We start from the raw sequence: 13,336 nt of genomic DNA, 5'->3' as shown, positions 1-13,336 counted from the left end.
CTTTAACCATATTTCAAAGACAATGACCTATTAAAGTACTTAATCTATAATATGTTTTAACTGAATTACAATGACCAATCACAATTAATGAAATTACATTCAGTTTGCACTTGAGTATATTCTTTAAAAGTACATTATTTCTGTAATACTCATTTTTTATGTTGTATTTTGTGTTAAGTTTTTTTTGTTTGTTTTATATTATTTAAATGTTCAGTTTTTTTAAATTGAGTTTACTAGAACAATATATATATATGTATACATTGGAGCAGTATAGTGTACTTGAATGTGGACACAAAAGATGAAATATGACAGGACTAAATCCATGTTTATTAGCATTGGTGTGTCAGCAGGATACAGGACTGTAGAATGACTAAAACTCATGGCTTAGAGGCGTAAAGTGGCTCTAGTTTCCTAGGTCACCTCAGCAAGAAAACATCAAGTCACTACACACAGACACACTGCTCATGGATTTAAGCATGCCCCTTTCACATTCACACTAATAACAGATATAGATATGCTCAGATAATTGGTATCTTCAGTGACAAAACTCAACAAAACTACACAATGATCAAGGCTACAAATGCAACAACACAATAACACTAGCAAATATCATAACTGCGCTCAAATACATGAAGAGGAAGTGTTTGTCCATCCACGAGGACTTTCGATTTAATTAAGAGCTTGCGCGAGAGGTCATTAAAGATGCATTGGCAGCTTAAATAACTCAGTAATCAGTCTCTATACAGATCACATTGGTTTCTCAGTACAGGATACAAAAACCAAGCACGCAAACACACACACACTTGCTTCAAAACTGGTGAAGCGTGGCAAGAACTCCCTCCAAGCTTGGCTCACATGACACGTCTAGATCAGGGGTAGCAAGCAAACCAAACAAAAAGCAAACAAGTTCTCATTCAGCACAACAGATGACTGGAGAATCAATATCTCTGCCATACCAGCTTGAGTTCAGTCCTTATAAAAGCTCATAATCCTCACTAAACCTGCTCTGCTCTTGTTGCTATGATGGTACGTTTTGATCCGAACATGAAAAGACAAGAGTATACAGAACTGAGAAAGACCCCAGTTAAAAGCCAGTGTTCATGGCACATAGATAGAATCATTTTAACTCTCATTTGTCTCACAATATATAAAAATAAAACTATAATTACAGAGGACTGAATTCGTATTATGCATATTCTGATTCACTTTTGAATGTTGCACTGGATTAAAACTCACACAAGTGAGCGTTGATATCCACTTTCAAATCACAAAATGCCAATATCCAATATTTCCGACATGTCTAGGAATACAGTTCATAAAGAAATAAAAATCTGTGCAGAGATTATTGCATTTCATGTTAAAAAGGACAGAAATTCTCCTTCACTGAATAAATCTGTATTTTACTAAATGACCGAGACAAGTATTTGCACAGTGAAGTACAATATTAATTACATATTAAAATCTGAAATGGCTTCATCAAAAAAGAAAGAAAGAAAGAAAGAAAGAAAGAAATAGGTGGACAGTAATACTGTGTAAAGGTAAGGGTAAAAGACAGGTTCAGGTTCATATAAATATAACCTGAGCAAGAGTCTGGGGTTAAATACGTCAGCCTCATTAGTGTCAACAATAACTGCATATGGAAAGAGTGCATATGTTTTTTGTTTGTTAATGAGAAGCATAAAATACTCCTTTAGTCTGTTTTATTTTTAGTTCCTGATTTAACATGCAGATATTGTGCTGGTAGATGTTTGACTCTGAGCAGTCACACTCCATTTGCATGAAGGAGCACTCAGCTGTTAAAGTGTATTCCAGCATTGAGAGGAATATTATTCACTTTTTAAAAAGAAATACTGTTCGCTTCCGACTGTGACATAACTATACAGCTCATGATAGAGCTCACTATTAGACTATAGAGACTTGTGAGCTCTTTTGGGATATGACTTTAAAACATTTCCACACAAAATGGGACAGGGTTCAGAGTGGCTTGTCTAAAAACATTTACAGCAAGGACTTACTCTGGGTATGTTTCTAGTTAACAGAATACCATTTTTTTAGACAAAGGTTGATGCAATCTTCTTATACTTGCACCATGACAAATATGAGTCACAGTGAGGACACCCAAAACAATGCAAATACTAACCTGTCAACAACTTTCACAAACATAACCAGCAGACTGCCTGTGGCTGTGCATGTGTTGGTCTAGTACACTGTTTCTTGTCTGCATTTTGAAGGGAAGCAATAAGGAGTTATATAGAAGGGTTAACAACAGATCAAGCGGATCACAGGCTCTCACATCCTCTGGGTGAAGTTTTCAGGAAAGACCCCTTTTTTCCCAAGATCTTTATTCTGAACCCAGTCGGACTCTCTGACTCCCATCAACCACCCTTCATCCTGTAAGCACAGAAACTCAAGTTAGGTGATCCTAACACCAAGAGCTCTTGGGTAAGAACTGGTCAAAACAAATACTAAACTAACCTGCTCTTCTGGGTTTTCATAGCTCATTACCAGCACCACATCTCCAGCCTTCAACTCCAACTCATCGGAGTCAGTGGCATTGTAGTCGTGTATTGTTTTCACCTATATTCACACAAATACCTGTCTCACTTCTTCTGCTTCAAATTCTGATTAAAAGACCAATGATAGTTAAATTAAACCATCATTTTTCACTTACTTTAAACAGGAAGGATTCTGGCATCTCTACACTCTCTGTGCTCTCAGTGGTCACCTGTGCAGGCTGGATTAAACAATAAATGTTGATACAACACCAGACATAAACGTTATACGTTTTAATGTATTATATGAATAATTAGCATCAAAACATTAAAGGTTCTCCACTTAGTGAAAAGCTAATGCTATCCTTTCAAATCCTAAAGGATGAGGGAGTCCGCAGCTGCTCCTTCAGTCCACCAGAGGGAGTAATAATCACCTGATTATCAGCATACACTACCATTTAAAAGAGTTTTAATATTTTTAAAACAAGGGCTGCATTTATTTGATCAAAAACACAGTAAAAACAGTAACATTGTAAAATATTATTACAATTTAAAATAACTGTTTTCTATTTTAATATTTATTTCTGTGATGACAAAGAAGAATATTCAGCTCCAGTCTTCAGTGTCCCATGATCCTTCAGAAACCATTCTATCATACTGATCTGCTGCTCAAGAAACATTTCTTATTATCATTGTAGAAAACAGTTGACAACTGTGATACATTTGCTTTTCCAAATTCCATACTTTGATTAACAGAAACTTCAACAGTATTTGAAAAAGAAAGAGTTTACATCAAGTGTCTTAACTGTCACTTTTGATCAGCCTAATGAGTCCTTGCTGAACAAAAATATATTTCTTTAAATTATTATTGTTTTTTGAATGGTAGTTTATGTTGATGCAAGGTTTGAGTCACCTATAGACTTCCTGTATGTCCTTAAGGCTATTGCTTTGGGTTTGATTATCAGATTTTCACTTTTGGATCATATGCTATGCCATATTTTATTCATTTACTCATCACTTACTTCAGTTTCAGCAAGCGCCTCTTCTGTAACAGCTGCCTTTTCTGTGGCCTGCAAAATGGAAAGACCGGGAGATAAAGAAGGAGAAAGCCAATACAGATTGAGGAATGACAGGTAGAAATACCAAGAGAGAGGCAAGAATTGAAAGAGAGAACAAAAAGATGCAAATAACACAGCTATCCTCATAACGTAGCAAGCCCAGCTGTTGCTGTAACTACTACTACAACTACTGCTACTACTGCTGCTACTAGCACTTCTACCAGCATTCTCCCAATCGCTCCCATCCAGAGTTTCCTGCAGGAGCACGACCTCTATATAGCACAGCTCAGCTCCTGTCAGCTTGCTCTATGAGATTTGTACCTGAGCCCCATCATCGTCACACCCCTGGGCCTGCTGGGTAGAATCATTGACATTCCCCTGCACAGGCTGAGAGCCATCATCATCCCAGGCGGGGTATGCGGCCGGAGCACGCACAGGTTGGCTATCATCATCATCCCAGGTAGCCTGGGTACCATCATCGCCCCAGCCAGAGTGCACAGGCTGGGTATCATCATCGTCCCATGTCTGAGGCACCTCAGCTTCATTCTGTGATTGCTACATGTGCCAGGGAGGTGGGCAGGTATGGTGGTGAGGGGAATGGTGGGGAAGGGGGCATGTGGGAGCCGGAGAAAAGCATGAGCAGGGATCATTCAGAGTGGAGAAAGAATGAGAAGCCAGAGAGAGTGTGAAACACAGCACCTGAACACAATACTGGAGGTCATCTAGCCTCTATGGAATGACGTGCGACGTGCAACATTAATATTGTGGACAGTTACTAAAGCAGGACAGACAGACATTTACAATCTTTATGCAGGAAAGCTTTGCAGTGAAAGGAAATTTAATGGAATAGCTTTTTTGCAACTGTTTGACAAGGGCAGAATGATTTCTCTTACCATTACATACTGTATATTGAATGATACTGGCTAAATTATTCAAAATAGCGTAGAAATCTGTTTGAATTAAAAGGAAAGGTTATGTATTCTGATACACATTACAATTTTGAGCAAACATAAAAGGCACACTCACCTCCCATGAATCCCAAGTCTGTCAAAATGCACAAAAACAAAGCAAAATGAATGACTGGACTGAATGATTAAAGGCATTTACACTGAAGTTCCATTGCATGAATATATTTTAAATATGTTGCCTGGACTCAAGTACTAGAACACTGCTATAAGCTAAATTGAATAAAAGTATGAAATACTTAGTTCCTCTAATTCTGACAGACCTGCGCAGCTGGTGTGGTGGCAGCCTGAAGTGAGTCCAGATCCATATCCAGCAGATTAGCAGTGGCTGGAGTATCATACTGATAAAAAAAGAAGGTATATTTTTTTTTTCTTTCATTTTTTGGTTTTATAACTTCAGTGAGCATTTCATATCATCAAGTGACTGATTTTACTTGTTGTGGGCAGAACAAGTAAAGTAGGGAATTAATTTTACTGACTTAAGCCCGTTGCTAAATCTGAGTGGGGAAATCTTTGAAATTCCAGATTACGTGGATTCCTATTGATGAAGTGGCAGGGGTGTATTTAAGCCAACGCTGGTGTTTTTATAAGAAGCATCTTCATTCCTGAAGACGAGGAGAACATGAGAAGAAAGTACTGCTGACCTGTGTTGGCGAAGTGACACTGATGTTTGGAGTGGCAGCCTCACCAAACAGATTGATAATGTTCTCCTGCTTCATATCCATTGATGGAGTAACTTTAGGAGGTGGAGGAACCACAGGCTTTAGCTGGAAACACACATAAATATGAAATACGGTTTCATATTTCATTGAGAAATCACTGCAGTATTGAGAAATCATGGCAATTACTAATTTTTGCTCAAGCATGTCGTACTTATAAAATATGACAGCATTTTGTAGCTTTTTTTTCAGTAACCACTTGTATGGTCTTGTAATATCTCTTAATCACCAGAAAAAAACTTCCACAAAGACAGGATTCCTGTCTTCCTCTATTTGTTCAATTCTCAGCCAATTTTCACTTATTTCACGTATGAATGACGTTATTTTATGTTTCCTGATGCAGCTCTGTAAGTTAATTCATTTTGAATACTTCTTTTTAATTGACATTAAAACCAAATATACACATTTACATAATTTGGAAAATTTTCATTCTTATTTTGTGAAAACTGTATGTGCTGGGAAAGTTTTTTACTTATTTTTTTGTATTCGGCATTATTACATTTTTTTTTTTTTTTTTTTGCAAATCTCTAGCTTTTTTTTTCTCAAGATACAGGGCTGTGTTATTGTACATGGCAAATACATGTTGATTTCTAAATGCATACCTTGGACGGAGATTTGGGAATGGCTGGCGGTCCTCCTGGGCTCAATGTGTGATTGGCATCTTGTGTTCTGTCACTGAAGCATAAAGAACAGATAAAGATATACAGTACCATGGCTATGAAGAGCCTCTCTGTGTCATGCTTTGATTAGGCTCAACCCAAGCACCAATACTTTACACTGCAAGTCCTAGTCTTAGATGACCAGTGTGACCAAAAGCCTATCTAGGATACTTACAAGCCAGAACTCACATACTGTAACTAGAAGGATGGTCTCAAACTTAACAGTTATCCATGCAGACGCAGTTACTTCCTGTGCAAAATCATTCTGCTCATGCAGTGAACTCAAACGCACTGTGAAGGCATCATCTAAAACACACAATTTCAGAATGCAAAACTATTGCTGGAAATTATTACTGTATAGCACCTACAGTTTCAGTGCTGCAGACGGACTGCACAAACCATTGTCTAGCTGGGCAGCACTTGAGGGCACGCAAAAAGCTTTAGTACAGAATGCAGAGACACACGCACACACACACACACACCACTGTAGGGCTACCGCGGTTACCTCTTCTGGGCTGTGGATGTCCTCACCCCTTGGCTTCCTGTTTTTCTGTGAGAGTGGTGTTGGGGTTTGTTCATTTAAATAATTGTATAAACTGTACGTAATTATACCAATACTAATTATTGCCATATGCACAATTTAGACACCATTTTGAGGCAGAATGGATAAGAATTAACCAGCATGGTTAAAATGTACAATAAATACAATTCAGTACTTATAAATGAAACTCTATGTATGTATGCTGCTTATAAATTTGACTAACCTGGACATATCTTGATTTTCTAATTTCTCCAGCGTATCATTCAGATTCTGATTAATCTGTAAGAGAAAGGTTCATTCACACAAAGACCAGTCACTAGTCAGGTGATTGTCTGATTTACTCAGAAGGTTATTTCACCATGTAATTATGTGTCTTTGGAAAGCTTTTGTCTTTTAAACAAATTCAAATGTACAAATTCACATTATTTCTTATTTACATGTAATCCTGAAAATCTTTCATCTAATATATTTAACTGAGGTACCACCAAGATTTTAAAATAAATATTTGAATAATTAAGTATCACGTTTACATATTCACCATTCTCTGACGTTGGTTAATGGCCTACATGCAGGTAAACAAATAATATATTTCTTTTTTTTTTGTAAGTGTTTTATTTTGATTGATTTTATTTTATTTTACAATTATTTACTTAAATTTAAAACCATTGTGAAACCTTGACATAATGTAAAGTTTACTGCATTTTTTGTGCATTGTTTTATGTTGTTAATTACAACAAATTGAATATATTTTCTTACTCTTTGTATTTTTATATCAATATGGTACAAGGTTATCCTATTCAAATCAATGTGATAAACAAGTTATCAAAAAATATGATATCTGATTCTATTACCTAAAATGTGTAGGCAATACCTAACGGATTACGTTACTAACTACAATTTTAGTCATATATATACAGTACAGGTCAAAAGTTTGGAAACATTACTATTTTTCAGAAGTTTCTTCCTCTCATCAAGCCTGCATTTATTTGATCAAAAATGCAAAAAAAAAAAAAAATGTAATCTTGTGATATATTATTACAATTTAAAATAATTGTTTTTAAATTTAATTATCCTTTAAAATATCATTTATTTCTGTGATGCAAAGCTGAATTTTTAGGATCATGACTATCACATGATCCTTTAGAAATCATTCTAATATGATGATTCATTATCAAAGTTGGAAACAGTGCTGGCCGCTTAATATTTTTTTTCAGAACATGTGATACTTTTTTAGGATACTTTGATGAATAAAAAGTAAAAAAAAAAAAAAGAAGCTATGTTTTTAAAATATAAATATTTTGTAACAATATAACAATATACACTACTGGGTCGTAAGTAAATTTTTTTTTTTTTTTTTTTAAAAGAAATCAATACTTTTATTCGGCAAGGATGTGTTAAATTGATAAAAAGTGATAGTAAAGAAAATATATTATTAGAATATTTATATTATTAGAATTTTTTATTTTTATTTTGAATAAATGCAGTTTTTTTTTACATTTTATTCATCAAATATATTAGACAGCAGAACTGTTTCCAACAATCATAATAAATCAGAATATTAGAATGATTTCTAAAGGATCATGTGATATATATATATATATATATATATATAGCTATATATCACATATATATATATATATATATATATATACTAATTAAATTACAACTTATATTCAAAACATAACCATAAAGTTCTGTCAGTTGATGGGGTTGTGCTGGAGTCCTTACTTTTCCCATTTCTCTGTGAAACTTCTCCTCCAGACCAGCCACACTCTGGAATGTATTCACATAAAAGCCAACCCGACTGGAAGAGAACAAACACAATCTTAGCCCTCCATAAGAAGACCACTGATCTCAGTCTAAGACATAACACCCACGGACCATTTATGACCCATCTGGTGCATATTGCACAGTCAATCAGATTCTCAGGCTTCTGCATAATTTCTGTGAATGTGTAAAGGTGTACAGGTACTATATTTGACAAAGTAGCAAACACAGAGGCTCATGGCACTGAATCTGTGAAATATGTTTAGACTTTTGTTTGAGGCACCTGCTCTTAGCAATTAAACTGCATATTTATTATTTAAAAACTGATGCATTTTCCACTAATGTCTTTGATGTTGTCTGTAAAACAGAGACTGTTGTGCAATAATTTGATTGTACTACTGCACTGTTAAACACCAGTCTATTATTATTGCTGATTTTACATTTATCCGCATTTCACATAAAGAAATGTTTTACATGACAGGCAGACACTTTTTTTCTGTACAAGTAGCCAATTTTTTTTTTTTTTTTGCCAGAATAAGCTAGCAGTCAAATGTCTGCTATTTATTTATTTACTTGCTAATAAAATAATAATAATTAAAAAAACTGGGAGTAAATACAGAGAAGATCTGTGAAAGTAAGATAAATCCAGACCTGTTCCACAGAGATGGCAGTTCCTCCTGCAAATCTATATTAATCTCCTCAAACACTTTCTGCGCCCTCTCCAGCTCTTCCTCTGCCTATAAACACATAAAATTACATTATCACATGACATGGAGTTCAATCACCTCATTCACCCACAAGGCAAAACGGGTTTGGAACAACTTGAGGGTAAGTAAATGATGACAGACTATCGTGTTAAGTTAAAGTGTGTCACCTGACTCCTGGTGAGGTTGGTCTGAGCCACGTTATGGGCAGACAGGATCCCCTGTGCCCAGCCTGGGGCAGCCCTCTCCAGCAGGGAAGCTGGCTATGTAGAGAAAAAACAAATAAAAAATACATGAAACAAATCTTCCTCGATATGAACTGACTGTAGAAACATTAAAACAACTTCAAAACTAAGGGCTGTACCTTGGTGATCTTGATTCCCTCCTTTTTCTTGCCTTTGTTCACTGCGGCATAGTTGTGTCGTGCGCTGTCATAGTCCACCAGCTTCCTGTCACGCTTCGCAATACGGGCCTGGAAAGAATTATACAGACATTAAACAGAAAATCACAGCATGATATGCTAAACTACAACATCTTCATGGGATCTTAGTACTTTGATGTCAGGAAACTGGCCCAGGTAAGTGTCCATGGATATAAGCGCATGATCCACAAGTTTCTGATGGAAGTCTGTCCAAAGGAGGTCTGAATCCTGTTATACACACACGACAATAGATACAAAATATCATGATGGTGCAATACCATCTTAAATACATTAAAAACACTACAACTCCACATACATTCACAGAGACATGTACTGCATGTATAGAGAAAACTACAGAGCAGCTGGATCCTTAGTGTTGTAAAACTATTTAGGCTGATTCTAGTGTCACTACTTGTGTGGTTAAATAATACTTTCTTGTGGTTACTAGCATTTACATGTTTATAAACTAGCTATGAGAATAAACAATGAAAAAAAGCTAAATTATAATCAAAACCCCTTGAATTACCTCCCATCTGTTTCCTCACTCCTAACATTCCTTTCAAAGAAAGCAGAAATCAAATAAAGATGGTGGACATGTAGAATGGAAAGACATACACTACTGTTCAAATGTTTGGGGTCCGTAAGATAAAATAAAAAAAGAAAGGGAAAAGGAAATTAATACATTTATTCAGCTAGGACAAATTAAATTGATCAAAAGTGAGAGTAAAGAACCCTGAAAAAAAGTATTACTATTTACATAAAATCTTTAAGCATTGTTTTTATCATGAATAACAAGAAATGTTTCTCGAGCGGCAAATCAGCATGATTTCTAATCATGTGAATCACTAAAGTCTGGAGTTATGGCTGCTAAAATTAAGCCTTGGCTTCACAGAAATAAATTACGTTTTAATATATATTTAAAGAGAACATAGTTCAGTTCAGTTTTTTTTTTTAATTGCGATAATATTTCACAATATTGTTGTTTTCTGTATTTTTAATCAATTACATGCAGCCTTGGCTAGCATTAGAGACTTCTTTCAAAACATTTTAAAAAATCTTACCAATCCCAAACTTTTAACGGTAGTGTAATATGTAATAAAAGCATGGTGAAATGACAGATGGGTGTGAATTAAAAACAATAAAATGGAAATTTTAAAAAATCTTACCAACTGTAGGGGATTTTTTTTTGTCATTCTTGATCCTGGTTTACTCCCTTACCCATGAAAAAAAGTCGAGTTACTACAGTCAAGTTTGGGGGAGGGCATTTTTTTTATTGGACCAAGATTTTATACTCATCAAATTTTGGTTCATTTTCCGATTCAAGTTATAAAAGGGACTTCAAGTTTATTTTATTAAGTATACTTAAGTAAAGTTCAAGTTATTTTTGGCTGAATGTATACTTTATAATTTCAGACAAAAACAACACATTTTCTCATATGAAAATGGTGGCTCAATCTACTCCTGAATTACTGTGAGAGTCTAAAACACATTTTACTGACAATGACTTAAGTATAAAATAACCTCCAAGAGTGAGTCCACATCCTTTTTGCCATACCAGTCAGACTCATACATGTCGTCCAGGCACTCGTACAGATGTTTAGAAGACTCATGCATGGCTGGGGGAAACCATGAGAAAGAGATCAGCAAGGCTAAGAAAACAACATATTTAATTCATGTTGCATTTACAGTAGGTGTGTAAATTTGTCCATCGATTATCTCACCTTTCACAGCAGCCAGATAGGCCCGAAGGTCTTTCTGCAGTTTGGTACCCTCAACCTATGTGAGCACGTGACACAAAATTTAAACAGAGAGTCATAGACCAAGAGGATAAAACCAGAACAGATCCCCGATGCTTACACTGCTTCAGATGAACATTTGAAAACATTATGAGTTAGAGACAAAAAAACAAAAAAAAAAAAAAAACTCACCAGCTGTTTGTTGAAGTTGATCACACCCTCTTCAAATGCCAGATCTTTAGTCTCATCTGCCTTGCCAAGCTTTTGGAGAACCTGAGAAGATTTTTGCATTATTGACCACATTACTCATATATTTTAAAAAATATGTTGTTTTTCAGTATGCAATGATAAACCAGAACTTTTATACAGAGAGAGCTTCATTGCATTGATGAGAACGACACAGGTTAAACCTGGATATGTGTATTATCCTATAAATGTGCGTTTACCACATAAAACACTGCTGTTCTTTAGAAAACGACAGCACCAGATTAAAGTCAAGCTCCTGTAGCTGCACAGAAGACCACAGAGACAATTTAAGTGGGACTATATTTATTAAATGCTGTACAAATATGATCGATAAATTGTCAATGCCATATCTATTGCTCAAAGACCATGGAATCTCTCATTTCCTTAACCTTATTCAGTGACAGCTGGTGTGAAGAACCCAAACACCATTCTAAAGGAAACACACAATTAATAGTCAGAAAAGCCACATGGTCCCATTTAATCCCACTGGTAACATTTATGACCACAATTTACTTTTGAGTTTGAAGAGTCTAAAAAAAGTTAATTGTACATAAAGATGCCAAATGTGAGGCTGCAGCGATCAAAAGTGATGAAGGATGATGGGCAGCTGCTCATTTACTGTGGTGAAAGGAAGACTGACTCATTTCCGCGAATCGGTTCTTTAGAACAATTCGTTCGAAGAACCGGTTAAAACAACGTAATTGCGTCATCGCGTACCTCCTGCCATCCCAACGTGATGTTCTAAAATAATCCAATATGCACGCTCATATTTCTGTTTATTTCATTAATAATTAATTTAGTTCATTGTGATTCCTAATTTTAGTTTGTAGTAGCCATAAGTAAACTTATAAAAAAAATCAACTTCAACTATTCTACCTATATACTTTTCAACTCATAAAAACGTCTTTCGATTCTAACACGTATTAAAATACTAAAATGCACTTACATCACAGTTCTCGTGTGACAAATCGGACATGCATGATAGTGGCGCTTCTCGGGTTAATGAATGAGTGAGCCGATAACTCGTGATCGGATTCGTGAACGAATCGTTTGGACTTGTTTTTTTGAACCGATTCATTAAGATCCTACTCAAAAGAACGATTCGTTTACGAATCCGGACATCACCGCCGCGCTCATCTCTAGGAAGAGGACAGGTTAATGCAGTGGTTCAAAGACAATAAATTGGTTGTTTAAGCGTGAAACACACAGAGAGAGCAGATCGTCGTGGTTTTAAATCGCACAAATCTAGTGTTTCAGGCGCAGCTTTCTACTCGTTTCCATATCAGCCCCGCTGCAGTGAAATAAACAGCGAGCTTGCGTCTTCAAAATTGTCCGATCCATAAATTTCTTAAAACATCTGCAGATATATCGAGGCAAATGCGTGTATTTTAGTATTTGTTAGTCAGTATATGGATGAGGCTTGGCTCTGACACGTTCCGCGTTTATTTCACCATAGAGGAGGTTTTATTGAGATGTAAGGTAGCTAATCTAAGATCAGTTTGAGATAATGTAATTGATGTATATCGGATTATTAAAGTGTCTTACCTTTTCCTGAGCCCTGGTAATTTTTTTCTGTACATTGCTTGCTATTTTCCCCGCGGAGACCCCTTTCCCCATCGGTAACTCAGCCATTTTTATCTGGATTGTGTTATTTGCTAATAAGGAGTCAAAAGAGCATTTGTTACAATATGTTATTCACCAGAGTAGTATTTCGCTCAATGCAGGTGCATTAAATTCTAGGCCTTGTAATAACACGCCCCTGGAACAGAATAAACCTGCACAAGCGCACTCGATACAGCTGGAGGTTCACCAATGACAATAGCGCAGTCTTAAAGAGACAGGACACTATTTTTTCATGTCATACCAACGAGGCTGCAACCCATTATTTTAGGCCTGTTGTCGATTTTACAGTGAAATGTGTAATAGAAATATACTTGAGGCCAGGTCTTGTATAAGAGCTGTTTCTTTCCGAAGGACGTTGTGTTTACCACCTGGATTACTGAAAATGGGTTCAAAGCTACTACTTCA

At 35.9% G+C, this 13,336-nt stretch overlaps 1 protein-coding gene across 3 annotated transcripts; it reads right to left on the bottom strand.

The window, feature by feature from the left end:
- Nucleotides 1-304: 304 nt before the first annotated feature.
- On the bottom strand, nucleotides 305-13,127 carry LOC109108989 (myc box-dependent-interacting protein 1-like). Of its 3 annotated transcripts, XM_042763410.1 has the most exons (20): nucleotides 12,854-13,127; nucleotides 11,255-11,335; nucleotides 11,048-11,102; nucleotides 10,848-10,942; nucleotides 9,459-9,554; nucleotides 9,270-9,377; nucleotides 9,076-9,168; nucleotides 8,853-8,938; nucleotides 8,163-8,238; nucleotides 6,658-6,713; nucleotides 6,399-6,443; nucleotides 5,837-5,909; nucleotides 5,160-5,282; nucleotides 4,779-4,856; nucleotides 4,577-4,594; nucleotides 3,872-4,105; nucleotides 3,515-3,562; nucleotides 2,672-2,734; nucleotides 2,476-2,577; nucleotides 305-2,391 (listed from the first exon to the last, which is right to left on the bottom strand). In XM_042763410.1, the coding sequence occupies exons 1-20, from the start codon at nucleotides 12,938-12,940 to the stop codon at nucleotides 2,290-2,292; spliced, it is 1,719 nt and encodes a 572-aa protein (XP_042619344.1). In that variant the 5' UTR covers nucleotides 12,941-13,127; the 3' UTR covers nucleotides 305-2,289. The 3 variants fall into 3 exon arrangements, with proteins under 3 accessions (XP_042619344.1, XP_042619346.1, XP_042619345.1); XM_042763412.1 differs by lacking the exon at nucleotides 3,872-4,105; XM_042763411.1 differs by lacking the exon at nucleotides 6,399-6,443.
- Between the last annotated feature and the right edge of the window lie 209 nt (nucleotides 13,128-13,336).

The sequence above is a fragment of the Cyprinus carpio genome, chromosome A9 (assembly GCF_018340385.1).
Source record: "Cyprinus carpio isolate SPL01 chromosome A9, ASM1834038v1, whole genome shotgun sequence".
NCBI classification, from domain to species: Eukaryota; Metazoa; Chordata; class Actinopteri; order Cypriniformes; family Cyprinidae; genus Cyprinus; species Cyprinus carpio.
This window is presented reverse-complemented; position numbering and strand designations above follow the sequence as displayed.